General features: G+C 32.6%; 1 protein-coding gene across 1 annotated transcript in view; it reads right to left on the reverse strand.

The window, feature by feature from the left end:
• The window catches only part of FSTL5 (follistatin like 5), an 810,882-nt gene that overhangs the window by 59,133 nt on the left and 733,792 nt on the right, over window positions 1-17,957 (reverse strand). Inside the window, exons 14-15 of the mRNA XM_015139434.3 lie at window positions 8,044-8,151; window positions 3,914-4,038 (exon numbers count right to left, since the gene is read on the reverse strand). Of these exons, the coding sequence (XP_014994920.3) occupies window positions 3,914-4,038; window positions 8,044-8,151 (233 nt within the window). The remainder of the gene's footprint in view (window positions 1-3,913; window positions 4,039-8,043; window positions 8,152-17,957) is intronic.

Here is a 17,957-nt window from a genome sequence, read left to right on the forward strand (position 1 = left end):
TGTTTATTTATAGAAATAAAAATCTAAATTGAAATTCGTCCTATAACGAATTTATACTTCTTATGTCATTCCAAAATATACTCCGTTTGCATTGCATAATCTCTTCAACTTTAAAACTATGGCTTCCATGATTTATTAATTTCTTGCTTAAGTTTAAATTTTTAAAGAAAATTTTTTACTAACTTCAAGTCTGAAAATGTGTCTTAAATGGTATTCTTAAATTCCTCGGTCATGATTTACTTTATGACACTGCATGCTTATCTGATACGCTTAAAGATTAAAGAAGCCTGAAAATCATAGGCACAGAAACAGAAAAACTGGAGGAAAAAATGAGATGAAGCCAGGCAGGGAAAAGTACAGACTTTCAGGAAAATGGTAAATAATCCATGGGGAGCCAGTGTCCCAGTGAAGATTATGAAGTCTGGACAACAACTAGTGAGCAACTGAATACTCAAGCATTATTTTATTCCAGTCCTTAGAAAGAAATGAAGTAAATTGGCTAAGGTCACCAGAGTCAATGGTGACTGGTGTTGCTGGGATATTCAGGCTTAGATCTGTCTGACAGCAGATGTAAATTCTTATTACCGTAGTTACTGGTTCCACACAATTTGTGTGCTCTGAACACAGCATTTGCTTAACGCTGATAATGTGTTGGAGGCTGAGAAATCCATATATAGGAAACACAGTTCTTCCCTCAGTACCAGATAATCTTGTTTAGAAAATAGTGTACCAATTTCTTCCTTCTTTACTTCCATTCCTATGAGAAACATAAATTAAGCGTCCAGTGGTTTTTAGGCACTAAGAATATAAAAGCCTGACACTTGTCCAGAAGCTTTTCAGACACTGAAGATATAAATTATATGAAATAAGTGTACCAGCATGAGAGAAAAGCAGATTAATGTGATGTAGAGTCAGAGAAAGAAAACTAATATTAATTCAACACATATGTTTCACACCCTCTGCCTGGTACGGAAATTTCTACTAAGCCCAACAGTCAGAAAGTAGTGTCAAATTCTGAAAAACACAATTCATAACGATTCAATCTCAGCAGCACATATTTAAATACATGCTGAATTTGCTTAGAAGTATACTATATGAGCCGGGCACTGTGGCTCACATCTGTAATCCCAGCATTTTGGGAGGCCAAGGCAGGTGGATCACTTGAGGTCAGGAGTTCAAGATCAACCTGACCAAGATGGTGAAACCTCATCTCTACTAAAAATACAAAAATTAGCTGGGTGTGGTGGAGGGCACCCATAATCACAGCTACTCGGGAGGCTGAGGCAGGAGAACTGCTTGAACCCAGGAGGTGGAGGTTGCAGTGAGCCGAGATCGTACCATTGCACTCCAGCCTAGGCGACAGAGGGAGACTCCGTCTCAAAAAAAAAAAAAAAAAAAGAAAAAAGAAAGAAAGAAAGAAAGAAACTATATGAAATTGGTAAGAGGAAAGACCATATCCAATCACTCAGGTGTTCCTGATGTGGAATAAATTCTCATTATGTTGAAACTACCTTACATAGTTAACAGTTTATTTTTGGAAACGCATGTTAATTTTTACTCCTCGCATTCACTGTAGTAAAATGAGTAATTACTTCGAGCTGCACTAAGAAATTTGATGATCATCCACGTTCATTAAAATGGGATTCTACAAGCAGGTAGGATTGCCATAATTTAATTTTTATTTTTACTAATTACTCTTACTAAATTAAATACATATAAATAAAGTAGTGACAAAATACCCATGCATTTCACTGCACACTCCTCAAAAGAATATAAAGATGCTTAAAAATATCCTTGATTATACTTTTCACTCTTTTTCATAATATATAGAACTAAAATAAATGTGTACCTTACACTTCTTCACAATATTTAGATGTTTTTTGAATTAATGTTAGCTCCACCTCCAGCTCTGAGGTAATCATTTAGAACCCAAAGAGACATTATGGTCTGACAAAATATAAATTATATCTACAAACACAGAATTACAAATAATACTTACTGCATGACACCAAAGTCTATCCTCTTGACCCCAGTAGGTATTTTAATATAATGATAACTTCACATATTATAGGATGAAAACACTCTCAACTATACACAATTATACCTAGCGGTGTCATACACACTAAAACTTTTCTCAAAGAAATTGTACTAATAGTACATTTAAAAAAAATAAGGAGGATTGATAATAGTATATTAAATACAGTAATAGGGAATAAGCAAGTGAGATAAAAACAAAGGTTACATATCTAATTATTGGTTATTAATACTTTGTCAATAACTTGAAAATAGCAAAGGAATATTTATTAGTCATAACACCCAATGACAAATGAAATTTTATCTTCATTAAATATGTATAAAAGCTTCATATATTTTTCAGATATCATTTTAAGTAGTGCCATTTCAGTCCAACTCTGATTTTTAATTTTAATTCTGCTATTACAATCAGAACCCAAACATTATTAATTTCATCAGATAGTCTGTAGTTTCAATAATTTATTTTCCATAAACATTTGAAATAATAATAATTATTATTATTTTTGACAGGGTCTTGCTCTGTTACAGAGACTGGAGCACAAGGTGTGACCTCAGCTCACTGCAACCTCCACCTCTCAGGAACAAGCAATCCTCCTGCCTCACCCTCATGAGTAGCTGGGACTACAGGCGCGCGCCACCGTGCCAGCTAATTTTTGAAATTTTAATGGAGACAGGGTTTTGCCATATTGCTCAGGCTGGTTTTGAACTCCTGTACTCAAGCTACACCACCACCTTAGCCTCCCACAATGCTGAGATTACAGGGGTAAGCCAGCATGCCCCGCCTGCACATGATGTTATTTAATCACTTTTTTGCAGAGCACATAATAGGCGTTCTGAAAATAATGGCTAATTGATTGACAAATATATCAAGCTTTGAAAATATACTTGACTTTGCAAGGAATAGTTTATTCTGTCTTTGAGTTACAATTCTGATTTATTAATCCCCCTTTTTATTTCTTGCAAAGTTGAATTATGCAGTCTTTCATAATTCTCACAACTGCAATTTTTAGACGATACAATTTTTAATTTAAATAAGGAAACAAATACGCACAATAATCCAATAATGGCTCACATAACTTAGCTGGAGCAGTTCCTACACATCAGAATTCACTTGAGAAAAAGGACAAAATCTTTGTTTGGTCCAAATTCATTTTTAACATTGCTAAGCAAATATTTTTAAATTGTTTCAATAGATTTTAAAGATACATAATATTAAATATCATGATATGCCAACCTTCTCATTTTAGCATTTAAATCTCTTCTATAAAGCTTTGCAGTTTTATCACTAGAAGTTAATATTACTTTTTCGCCTCTTGTGAATACATCAAGAATAAAACACACTAGCATCTTTTCTGAAAGTGCAGACCTCAAACATTTCATTTCAACTTCTTGTATTTCCTAATACAATTTTATATTAATTACAATGTGATCTAAAAATGACATGAGAGTGAACAAAATATTTATATTGAATACATTTCTATGACTGTGGCTGCTTCTCCATACCAAGTTTCAATTAACATTCTCTCCACTTGAGAAGTGATTTTATCTTCTAAATTATTTATTTTGGGGGGATATGCCAGCATTTTGTAAGAGCCCAGTCAGAAAAATCTTAATGACAATTTACAAAAACATCGTTAAAGTAATTTTTAAAAATAAAACTGTATTTTCACAAATTCACACCTCCATTAGGCATAAAGAGAAAGATTTGATGGGAAACTCATCACTAATGTTGATAAACAAAGGTTCAGTAAGCCGATACGACAAAGCTAAAGCGAGTGCAATTATACAAGTGTATTTGTTTTATAACTAAGTTTCACATGGCTTTCTATTAAATTGGGGATAAATCTTTAAAAAGTCAATCATTCAACTTAGCACTTACCTCATATGGGTGATAATGAGTGTTGTGGTGGGAATGAAAAAATCATCCACTCTGTCAAATTGCTTTCCCACTGGTTGGGTGTGGATCGTGTGGTGAGGCACATTACCACTGGCCAGGGTAATTACCTAAACAGAACACGCCTCGGTTAGACCTCAACAATGCAGTCACTTCGTAGTATAGGTTTTAATTTTATTTAGAGATGAAATAAATGTTTCTGGCAGTTGTTTGCATAGACTTTATGCCATCCTTAAAATTAATATATTATTACACAAATTACAATTCGGTGATGTTTTGCTTATTTTCAATATAGAAACTGTTGTTTCTATAAAGAAAAAATAGAAAAATATTTGTCTTGAACAATTTCAGCTTAAAATATAAAATAAATAGGCATATAAGCAACTTATTTATTATAAAAATCCTAATTTTCTTATAATGAGAAAAATAAATGCAAACGTACATGTAATGCGTGATATTAGGACAAAATCCCTTCAGTATAACATAACTGGCAACATAGTTTTGAAAACTCCAAATTAAATCATGTGAAACATTTTAAATTTTTAAAATCTTAGAATACATAAATCCATATTTTAAAAAGTTTTCCTCCTATCATTGAAAAATAACGGGTTTAAGTGTTTTAATAAAAGATATTTCATCTTTCATAATGAATTTTTAAAAAACTTTTATAGTCCTTTAAAGAAAAGGTCAACTACATTTAAACTAGTTTATTTCCCTTATTCCGTTAGTTACCAAATCCTATTAGTTCTTTACATCTGTTTACACTCCTGTTACCTTTCATCGTTCCTACTGCACAACCGTTGTTCTGGTGGCCTTCTAAAGGGCTTTTTTCCTGCCTTTAATTTATCCCCTTTTAAATACTTTCTACATATGGCCATCAAAATAACTTCCTAAATTACTGACTAAGTTAAATAGTGATTCTCCCTCATGACTAAAGCTTCTCCTTGGTTTTTATGACAAGATTTTATTTTATCATTTTTAGCTTTAGAGTTAGTTTGTTTTTCCCAAAGGGTAATTTTTCTTCATTTAAATGAATATACTTCCATTGAGTTCCATTGGAATTCCTCCTGGCTGGGGCCCACTTCCTGAACAATAGTGAAACGGAAGGCCTCTACTTCAAGTTATTTCCTGGGAATATTTTCTTTAATTATTGTGCAGTTGATAAGACATTAATTATACTCCAATTGTGAAATTTGTGGATTACAGACTCATTATGATTTTTAAAGCAGTATTTTGAATTTTTTATAAGACATATATGACTTTTAAAAGTAAAATAAATTATGATAAATCTTTGAGAATCCATCTGAGGACATGAATTGGAAAATATTATCATATATCTACAATTATGACATTAGTCTTTATTATAAATATCTCAGAAAATACATATTTTGCTTGTATATTTGACAAAGATGTATGGATTAAATTATAATAAAAATTAAAACACAAAGAAAAAGATAAGTATAATTTTCTGATCCTTGAGAATATACTTCAGCATTGATTTCTCTTCCAGCCTAATCTTTCAACATGATGGCATGGGAAACACTAAATGGCAAGTGAGGGCTTGCCCGTATTTTTGGTTTTGTGAATTCAGTTTCTCCAAAGGAAGCATGTCTTGACTTCCATTTCCTTTGTGAATGTTTCCTGATAATCTTTTGGGAGACGATTATCCATGAATATTTTGACATTTCTGCAGAGTCAGGTCTTTCACAGCAAAGAGCATTGGCAAACTTGGTTTAAGGCTAATGGCACAGCAAAAATGCCTTGGAGACTAGTGATAGTGTCTTGCTCCTGAGAGATTTAGAGAATTATCTCCTTTGAACCATTTACTGACATTCAAGGGAAATGACCTACTCTTCCTCTTCCAGGGGAAGATTTTCATACATTCTAGAGTAATGATAATTATCTGTCCAGACAGAGGATAGGCTGATATGACAGCAGCCTGAAAAACCGTAGAGACATAATTCTAGGGTACCACTTCGTTCATGCAACTGTGCTGAACATGCAGGGCAGCATTAGGCTCTCCACGTGACCCAAAGTGGATTAGGGCTGGGGCATAAACACTAACATGCTCCATGAGTGAGAAATGGCCTGTTCTCTGATCCAGAGATCTTGGGTTTCCTATCATACTGTTTGCCTATCTATCTATCAATCTATCTATTTATCTATCCATCCATCTACCTATCTATCTAATCAGTCTTATATCCATATTCATATAATATGCACACACATAAATCTTATGTAAATAAATCTTCTTGTATATACCTTTTTAAAGGATATTTCTCAATTCCTACACTTTATTTTGTATTTTCAGTTGTGACACCTTCCACTCCCACCCAGCAAATATTTTTAAAATATACCATATTCTATTCACACAAAATATTTTTATTAGGCATCCAGAGAAAAATGAAGAACCCATTTTTAGATGGCTGAATAATGTGTGTGAAGAACACCTCCAGAAGGCTTTTTTCTGTGTACACTCATGAATCAAAGGGGAGAGGATGGGATCAATTCTAAAGAAAACTGTATAATAAAAATATATGCAGCTTTAGTTTTTTTAAAAGAAAGACATGAAAAAAATTAAACTTTTAAGCTATGCTAATCTTAAGGTTAATAGTGTATTAAAATAATTTATAATAATATTTTCTAAAAAATCACATATATTGACCTGTTTTATTCATCTTGCAAAGAGTATGCATGAATACAAAATCTCAAATAGCAAGCACCTATTACCATATTGTGATAGATGATTCTAAAAGTTGCCCTTTGTGAAGATTGTGCTTTGTCCATCAAGAAATTGGCTCTATCATTCTATCCTCTTGAATCTGGGTAGGCAATGTGACTTGCTTTGATGAATACAATGTAGCAAAATTGGCTTTACGTGCATTTTGAAGCCCATACCTCAGCTGGTCTTGTAGCTTCCACTTTTGTAACCTAAAACTGTTATGCTGTGACGAGCGTCACATGCATGGGACACAAGGCATCCAGCTGAGCACTACCACCATGCGATAGACGTGAGAGCTATAGGGCATTCTGAACCTTCCACCTCTAGCCAAGTTATCAGATAACTGGAGCCCATGAGTGCTGCCAGATCATATCAGCAGAGCTGCCCAGGTAGCCAACTCACAGAATTGTGAGTCATCCTTTAATTTTAAGACCTCAAATTTTGAGAGTGGATTGATTTGCAAACTCAATAACTAAAATACTATAATATATTTTCAATGTTTCAAATGACACATATTTCTAGTGAATATAAAATGATCCATCATTATGCTAGCTGTATTAAAATATTCTATTTACATAAAAGTGTCATTTGTAAGTTAAATATTGCCATGCCGAAAATAACTCAGAAACATTAAAAGTCTTGGTAGTGACAACTGATTAAAAATAAAATTATTTCATTTAAAAGAATTTATTTTAAAATGTCCAAAAGTTAATAATTTGGGGTCTTGTTAAGAGAGGCAGTAGCAAAATCGCAAAGCATTTTGAAAAATACTGTAATATAAAACACATTTCCAGGACCAAACACTCATTCCCATTCCCTTTCTGTTTCTGCTTAAACTTGTAATTATAAAAGTCTAAAGACTGTTCCAAAGGGTCATAACCAAAATGCAGATTTTTCTTTTTCTGTATCTGTCAAGTTCTCACATAAACAACTTCAAGGCAGAGGCACAATCCCTAAGAATAACACCTCTATTCTTCCTTTAGAAATAAGCCTTTCCTCAGATAATAGAATATTACCTGATTAGAGAAAAATGGAAATGGCTTTGAGGCTTTTGCTGTCGAATTCTCTTTGTCTCTATCATACATGCTTTACCAAAATTGTTGAAAAGTAAATTATGACTTTCTTTTCCTCCAAATGGCATCAGCTTTGTCACTATAGGTTATTCTTTTTGCATATAAATATAACCTTTAATACATATAACCTACGATTTTCCCCCGTCCAAAAGTACATGAGTGCCAACTTTTTTTTTGCCCTTTTCTGTGCCTATCTAGTTATGATCAAAGCTGTAGTCTTCAGATGGAAAAATGTCATTGTTAAATGATCACAAATATCCAACAAAATGTTGAAAGCTTTAAAGATCTTTATTTTCTCTAATATACAGAGATGCACTTACCTGTAGTGTTGGTGATGTCTTCTCCAAGGTACCCCAGCTTAGCACCCAGACCTGATCATGCGATTTGTCATAGTGTAATTTAACTGGGACAGGGTCTGTGCTCACTGCCTACAATAAAGAATTGAAAAAAATGTTTTAGACTAAACTATTAGTTTAAAGCTAGGCCAGAAATTATGAAGATTCTAATTTAGATGTCAGATTAAAAACTTAATTTGCCAAATATATAATTTCCTAAGCCCTTATGTGATATTTGAAAATATCATCCTTTATTCATATACATTCATATAAATTAATAAAGTATTATCTTTCTAAATTTTTTATAATATATGATTATCATGATCACAATTATCATATATATGATAAACATTTTGTTTATCATTTGCACAACTGTACATGGCTTTCAGTTCATTTATTACCTATGCACATTGTGAGGTGGGAGAAGCTACTTAGAAACTCAAGATATAAAAGATTAATATATTCATTTTAATTAAGTGTTGAATGTAAACTATGTTTACACTATTAGATTTATTTTATCCCAATTCCGGTTACGAGATTTTACTATCTGTAATGTTAAAATGCCAACAATCTGATATATGGCTGTAATTCTAACGAATGATCAGCTAATTAAGTTTCCTTAATGAGAAATTCAAAACCACAGAAGAAAAAATAATTATTTTTTTATGCACCATGTGTGGTATGAAAATGTGTTTTTCTGCTAATATTTATAATATTTAGCATTTACTTAAAATAAAATTCTCAGAAAACAAATTGATGCCAGGAAGTTATTTTACTCACCTTAATTTCATGCTATTCATATTACAAGCTAACACCATTTAAAATTAATCTCCAGGAGTAGCTACTTATATATTTTCTAACTATGTAACATAAAACAAATGGTATCCAATAAAGCAAACTTTATCCAATAGTGAAAGCATTTCTTCCCAAAGCTCTATTAACTATCCTTAGAGAATTTTCTAAGTACTTACCCATAATGCAATGTTCTTCTCAGTGCATTAGTAACAGGTAAACTATAGTTGTGGTTGGAAATACGGAAATTCATATTTTAAATTAAATGTTAGCAATTAAGTCTTATTAAGGCATCTCTTTTATAAAATAATGCCCTTCATTTTGCCTATTTAAAATTCTCAATATTCTTGCATTACTGGAATAATTATTGGATTTTGGAGCAAACTCACTTAAACATTTTTTATATTAGTGTCTTTACCCCTTTTTTCCTGGCTAAGAGACTCAGTATACTGTTTGGGGATCCGATGGACAGCAATGTCCTCAGGGAAGGTAGCTCACTTGGCAAGCACCATAGATCGAAGGAAATTACTAATTCTATTTCCTTTTGACTGATACTGAGTTTCCCAGACTCTTCAGAGGCTAAGAGTGGTCACATTGCATATTTTAGTTCTGTATTGTAAAGATTAATATGATGCATGATTTCTGAGAATAATACTCCATTCCATCAACAGAGATAATAGAAGGCTTCCTTCCACCACATGTTCTCTTATTTCCCACTTTGAATGCTGTTCTATGAGGATATTAAGCCTCTAGTTTCCAAAGTCATTTAGAGGCCAGGAAGCTATTAGGTTAAGAGGAAAACCCAATACTTTGAGGGTGCAGAGGAGAAAAATAAAAGGAAACTGAATTCTTTATAACCTTGAATAGTTACACAAAAATAGAACAGCTATTCCCAGACTTGATGTTATTTAGGTAATTACATAGCTTTATTGCTTAAGGAACAGTTAATCTGGATTCTATTAATTGTGTTAGAATGCCAGATGTTTCATTTAAATTTTTTCATGTACTAATCAATAATTTCAGTGCATATATAGCCCTAAAAAGTCATCATTAATCAATACACTAATAACAAAGCCATAAGATTCCTTTGATTTTTCATATTTTTCCCTTTATATGTTAAACTTAATCTATGTGTGAATGTAATAGCCTATTTTGTATGCAGCTTTAAATGGAATAATCTTTAGATCTTTAAAATGTTAAAGATAAGATAGTCAACACAAATGACAAAAGCAACAGTAAAAAAAAAAACCTCATTGTTATTTAATTGTAAGAATATATCAAAGGTCTGTAAGTAACGGTAAGGATCTGGGAACAATTTGAATGAAAATTTCCAGTTTGCCAGCTCTCACAAATTGCTTTTCTTTTCACCAGGTCTTTCATAAGTATTATCTTACAGAGACATACTACAAACCATAGGTTAGGCTAACACCCACATTTAATGGGATAAGGAAACGGAATCAGACTCCTTGGTGGTTGTCCAGCCAGTAACAAGGACAGATGGGATCTGATAGTCTATGTTCCTTTCCAATGTGGGAACCTCTCTGCATATGAAAGACACTCCCTCTTAGTTGATTGGTTATTCCTGGGAATGTGTGGATATGTTGCTCTCTTATTTATGCCTCATGTATAAAAAACATTGCTTTGGGTCTTTTTCCTCTATTGGAGGTTAAAAAGAAACCTAAGGGGCTCAAATACATGCCATCATGTCTGCAAGCAATACAGTCCTAATGGAGAATCACTGTAAGTCAGTATAGATCATGTTTATGAGCATTTATTCTGAAGCCAATTTCAAACTTTAATTCTTTCACTTACATGCAAATAATAATGACAACAATAATAATAGTACCTTGGGAAGTTACTAAATTTTTCTATGGCTCAGTTTTCTCTACAATAAAATGGAGACTGTAATAATACCTACTTCAAAGGGTTATTGTGAGTATTAGGTGAGATAGTAAAGTACTTAGGGTGTGCCTGGTGAGTATTAAGTACCATGGAAATACCACTCATACTACTACTACTACTTCCATTAGAAACACTAATTGAGCTAGATGATTTAGTGACTGTTAGCATCATAATGTTTTCTCATGTAAGTGAAAGAACTGAGACTAGAAGAGAAAATAAACCCGTTTCTGTCCTTGAAGAATTTACAGACTAGAGGGTGAAAAGAGCACTTAAAATAACTTGATGTGTGTCATAAAAATAAAAATAAAAAGGACCACATGCTACGAAAGCTCAGAGGAAGCAGTACAATGCAGGATAAAATATAAGGAAAAGAGGTAAGGCTTTCATTGAGCCTTCAAGAACGAATATTTTTATGAATGGAAAGAGAATGTTTTTAAAAGTTAACTTATGGAAATATTTTACAGGAAGTGTCAGAAGGCAGTTCATGATGAATTGCCTTCAAACAAATTAGGATATATGTATTTGGAGGAGAAAAATATCAGCCAATTTTCAAAATAACTTTGGACTTTGAAAAATGTCTACTCAATGATTTCTAAAAGTTTTGAACATTTTGTTTCAGCTTTTCAAAAGTTTTGCACTAAATTCAGTTATTTTGCTGTCTGGTTATAAAAGTTCACCAGAACTGAAAAATATATGCAGATCAAAATTAAAAAATGTAATGTAACATACTTTATTCGGAAAAATTGCAATTTTAAGAAAATTTATAAGTTTTCAAGTATAAAATAACACATTTTATACAGGAAACATTTATATGATTTTCATCAACAGAATCATACATTAATGATAAAAATATTTCCAAATGGCTACCTTCAGGATAATACTTTCATGACCCAATTTTCAGTCAGAAAAGCAGATATGTTACTATTAATACTATCAGCTTTGGCAAGGGAATAAATAATGTGCTGGATTTTACAAAATACCTGCTCGTATGCCCTTGAAATTGACTTTAAAGAATTAGTAAATTTAGACCAATTGGTTTTTATAGAACAGAAGGGAAATATTTTTGACACATAAGAAATTTTGTTTTTGCCACAAGACAACTTCTGAACTTCTTTGTCACGAAAGAGTTGAAATGGTTCTCCACCTGTTATGCAAAGGATTGCAAAGATTCTGTCATCCTTGACTGCCATCTTCCTCCCATACTTCACATCCTCAGGAAAAGCAATTGAATCTACCTTCTAAATGATGATCCCTTTGCAATAGCTCTACTATCCCCATGAACACAGTCACCATTATCATTATCACATGGTGTCTAACTTCTAACCTTATACTCATCAGTCTTTCTCACAAATTTGTTTGAGTGATTTTTTTTTTTCATTCTTTAAGCATCAGACAAGTCATGACAGTAATCAGCTTCAAAATATCAGTTTCTGGAAGAGATAAATTTTGTGTTGGATTTTACAAAATACCTGCTAAGATACTCTTGAAATTTACAGGATCTTCTAATTTCTTTTAGACTGAAAGCCAAAAGTCTTTATAATGACCACCTGGCCTTACCTGAACTGACACCTCCCCAGTCTTCTCCAGCTTCATCATCAACTATACTTTCCTCGATATCTCTGATACAGAATCTCCTGGCCTCCATTGCTGTTCATCCAATATGTCATCCATGCTTCTGCCTTTTGGAGGGTCTTTCCCTGAAAAGTTCTTCCGTAGAATCCCAATGCCTGCTTCCTCAAGATCTTTGCTCATAATTCACTTTCTCAGCACGGCCAGCTTGATCACCCTATTTAATGATCAAACCCTCCTTCCCTGTGTGCACACCCCTTCTCCTCAGCTTTCCCAAGCCCTCCTATCCTTGCTCTGCACTTTTACATTTTCCAAAAGCACTTACCACCTTACATATGGCATAATTTGTATTTTACTATATTTATTTATCATCTGCCTACATCTAATAGATTCTACGCTCCCAGAAGTTAAGCTTTTTGTGTTTGTTTAGGTCAATGATATAAACCATGCACTTAGAATAATACTTAGTGAAATAGTATTCTCAATTTATAATTAATCAACTTCTAAGTCTACTTAATTATAAAAAGTAAGTTGCAACATTTTGTAGCATGGCAACTAATTATTATTATTAAGATCATGATCATTATTACTATTACTTATTTTCTTAAAAAATTTCTCCTCTGATGTTGAAATTGAGATTATTATTTTATGTAACAAAAATAATTGTACTCCTGCACTCAGCTTATACAACCTGGCTGTTTTAATGAGGTATTTTACAGAGACCTTATTTGTACAAGACACAAATTTTAAAAATTTACTTTTCATAACAATCTTTTTGTTGAAGTATGCACTATTGTTATTCCTTTTATACGGATAAAAGTAAACAGAAGACTAAGAGTACCAATGTTGATCCCTTCATATTGTAAAATTCCCACTTTCTTCTCAAGACACTAGAGTTCACTATATGTTACCTGACCATCCAACATACAGATAAATTCAGGCCTTCAATATTGGTCCTTATAGTAGCTTTTTATTAAATACAATATGATGTTTTTAAGATGAAAAAATTGTGAACTGATGTCACAGGATTCTCTTCCCATAACTAGTCACCTGTAAGTTCTTTGGGTTTCACATGCTCCACTTTGGAGACCACTGGTGTGCACATTTTTTGTTTATGCAGTCACCATTCATTTAATTTAGGAAAAATGACATGAAGCGAATTCATTATTCAGGAATATGTAATTAGGAAAAAGCATTAGTTATGTGCTCATATTTTATTTCAAAATTAACCTATATAATGCTCATGTATTGCTTACTGTAATTTACATTAAAAAAATAAAGATGGGATCTTCCTAGTTGCCCAGGCTGGCCTCCAACTTCTGGTCACAAGCAATCCTCCCACCTCAGTTTACCAAGTAGCTACAGACAAGTGCCACCACAAACAGCAGCATAATTTACACTTGACTACCCGAATTTATTTTGCTAGAAAAGTTGTTTTCAAACTGTATTGAGAAGCCTATGGAAATGAGACTTACTTGTAGCTGGCAATTGGAACCATCATAACAGAACAAAGGGGATCAGTTTGCATCTACTGAATGATTCTGTAAGATTTTATTTAAGTGATAGCTTCCAATTCTATATTGGAAATTTCTCTCCTACATAATAATCACTAAAATAAATGTTGTTCACACAGTAGCCTTTGCTTAACCTGGTGATATTGACATTAATTTACAATCTCTCTTCTGCAGTTTTATTGAATTATTAAACGTTTTCAAAAAAATGTTTCAAATAATAATGTTTAAAATTGTACTCAATCAATAGTCGTGATTTATATATGAGTTCTAGAATCTACATTTCTCAGTTTCTCATGCAAGTACTGTTGTCAGTGTTATATTGTCATGATGAATGAACTTTTTACCTTATTGCTTTGTGTAATATGTTAACATAAAATATATAAATAATAAAAAAGTTATACACATATTGATAAAAGCATTTTTTCTTTACTATTTTTAAAACATTGTTGAAGGATACGCAATTTACTTACATTATGAGATTTTAAAATTTCTTTTGTTGCTGTCTAAACTTAACTCCCTCACAATCTCAACATACATAGTATTAAAAAATTCATATTTCTTGAGGGGGTGCATATAAAACAAATTTAAAACACATGATGTCCTAGTTATGGACCAGTTGTATCAACTTCTAAACATGAAATACTGACAATAGCAACAAAGATACACAGAACTTGTGGTTTGTTCTTGATATGAAGGAACAGTGAAGCACAGCTTGTTTATCAGTCTGACAAGGAAAGTACCAGCTGGCTAATTAAGTGAACCTAATTTAAAATAATGATGCAGTTCTCAAGATAATACGCTAATGATGGAGAAGACTGCTGATGATACTTAAGAATACTCCCAAGGTGTCACAATAAGCCCTTTCCGTATCCAAGCAGAACTTGATCGTACTCCATAGACCACAAAATGAGGTCAGTTGTTTACTAGTTAATCTTTTATACTACAAAACATCACCTGTATAACATTCTTACAAAAACTTTGATGGTGTGAAAAGCAATAATTGAAACAATTTGACATTTAAAGCAACACCAAGTTTATAGATTCCATTAAAAAAAATGACCTTTACTTTTTAGCTGCAGATAAAAATGATATTGATGTATTTACTGAAAACAAATATCCCAACGATCTCCTAATGCTAATATTTTATTATAGTTTTAAAAATCTTATATTGTCATGAAAATATTTATCATTTTAATAATAATATGTAATATTCGGTTTAAATTTTAAAGAATGTTTAGTCCCAAAATACACATTTAATACCAGTCCACACAGTCAAATACATGCAAAAATCAGAAATATAATTTCATGGATGAGGATAGCATGAAATACTAGGTGCTCAGTTTGACTGGACTGAAAAAGAAAACTTCAAAGTTTAAATTTCAATAAGTGTGACATTATCTCCTTTACTCTTGTTTTTTTCAAGAAGGCATTTTGATTTTTGGACTTCACGGCCTTATTTCTATATCCATACTATGTATAATGTATACCATTTTATAATGCTTGGGAAAAATTAACTAAAATTTGATTACAATTAGTATTCTTAGTTCCCTCTGTATAATATGCTCAGATTAGAAAAAAATAGGTAAATGAAAGCACATCATACAGTAAAGAAGTAAAACATCATTTGGACACAAAAACATTCTAACTTTGAATCTGGGCTCATTTGACAAAAATGGTCAAATTGAGAATCGATGCTTTACTTTTTACAAAATTAACTTTGTACTTTGCAGTTCACCACAAATGTAAATGTGTGATGTCTTTATACACTTAGGTTGCTAGGATGATTAATTTATAAAACAAAAGTTGATATCTTTGTCTGTAAAATCAACCATTTTACATATTGTTTTAAATTAGAAAAAAAACCTCAAGAGAATTTAAAATTCTAAAAGATGAATTATTTTCAAGTATAAAAATGGAGTCATTGGCATATTCATAATTCAACTTTAAGCTTGTGCTCTGAGGACTAAAATTCACATACTCCTAAGGTAATGTTAAGACAAATATAAGGATGTGTTATTTCACCCAGCATGTAGGAGAGTTATGGAACTCATTATCTAAAGAGGTGCACAGGCTGAAATTATACATGGCTGCAAAAAAGAAGGCTTAGGTAAATTCAAAAATAGCAAAACATATTTTTTAAAAGATAAATGTATGTATTTTGGTAGCATATATATAAAACTTGAGGTAGATATTTACAGTCAACAACATGATGCAAAAAGTAGTTTCCCTCTCAGAAAGAATACTGCATTCTACTGCACCCAGTATGGAAATGTTCATTCCATATACTCAGGTGATCACTACATTTCTGTAGAATAGTTTGTCCAGAATGGCCCACATAATTGCAGTTGCTCTTTCACTCTCCTTCTTTGTAGCAAGGTATTTAATAGCTCTCATAATTGAAAACCCTTGTTTATAATTGACAGGTAATAATCCCATCATATACCTCTCCAGAGCTGAGTGAGCGACTTCCACTACATACTGCTGCCTCTGTGTTTTGCTCCAAGGATTAAGTGCCTACATTTTTTTTTTCACAATTGGAACATATTTGATATGTTGCTTTTGATTCTATTCTCCAAATGGAGGGCAGCTATAGAAAGTGAGGTAATAAGGCTGATAAAGGGTGGCATGGGACAAAATGTAGCAAGAAAAGGTTAGGATTTGTCTTTGATAGTGGAATATCTGAGAATATACAGTGACTATTAGAAAAACCTGAATTACAGCAGCAGGTCTACACTAGCTTTTTAGATTGCTGCCAGCCAGCATATTCCTCAGGATAGTTGGGAATGTACTGCTATTCCCAGAGCATGTGGAGAGAAAAAATGGGAAATCAACTGCTTAGTTAATGAAGATACACATTTTTAGATTAACCTGATAATTGTTTTTTGTTTCAGTATTCCTAATTCATTTGGTCAGTCACAAAATCATTTTTTCTTGATTTCTTCTTGTATTTCATGTCATTAACTTATATTTTCTCTTTAATTTGGTCTTTCATATTCTTTTCAAATTTTACCAGCATGATTTTAACTTAATATTTTCTTAGTTGCTTTTATTCTCTGTAAGACTGCGTGTATATCTCTTTTTCATTCAATTCTGATAGTATTAATTGTGACTTTTGTTCTTGTTGTTTGCCAAAATTCCCAGATTTATCTATTTAATTAGTATTTTTTATTCATTTTTAAAAACTTTGATAGATAAATTTAACATGAAATTTACCACCTTAACCATTTTCAAGTGTACTGAAATATGTTCATAATTCTGTGCAATCATCACCCCTATGAATCTCCATAATTCTTTTTACCTTGTAAAATGGAAACTTTACAGTCATTAAACAATACTTCCTCAATTCTGCCTCTTCGTAGCCCTGGAAACTTCTACTCTACTTTCAGTCTCTATTATTTTCACTACTCTAATTACCTCATATAAATGTAGTCACACAGTTTTTGTCTTATTATGACTGGCTTATTTCACTTAGCATAATATCCTCAGATTACACTCATGTTGTAGCGTATTTCAGAATTTATTTCCCTTGTAAGGCTGTATAATATTCCACTGCATGTATAAAGCATATTTTATGTATCCATCTGTCAACAGACCCTTGAGTTACTTCCACATGATAATTCTATTTTTAATTTTTTAAATAACCACCAAACTGTCTTTCAAAGCAGCTCCACCATTTTATATTCCCAACAATAATGCACAAGGGTTTCAATCTCTCCAACCCCTTGCCAAAACTTATTTTTTGTTTGGTAGTAGCCATCCTAATCAGTATAAGGTGCCATCTCATTGTAGTTTTGACTCACATTTACATTTCCCTAGCATTACTGATATCGGACATCTTTTTACACGCATATTGGCTATATGTATAACATCTTTGAAAAATGTTTATCGAAGTTCTTTGCGCATTTTTTTTTTTTTTTTTTTGAGGCGGAGTCTCGCTCTGTTGCCCATGCTGGAGTGCAGTGGCGCGATCTCGGCTCACTGGAAGCTCTGCCTCCCGGGTTCATGCCATTCTCCTACCTCAGCTGGGACTACAGGGGCCCACCACCACGTCCGGCTAAATTTTTGTTTTTTTTTTTTAGTAGAGACAGGGTTTCACTGTGTTAGCCAGAACGGCCTTGATCT

The sequence above is a fragment of the Macaca mulatta genome, chromosome 5 (genome assembly GCF_049350105.2).
Source record: "Macaca mulatta isolate MMU2019108-1 chromosome 5, T2T-MMU8v2.0, whole genome shotgun sequence".
Taxonomy (NCBI): domain Eukaryota; kingdom Metazoa; phylum Chordata; class Mammalia; order Primates; family Cercopithecidae; genus Macaca; species Macaca mulatta.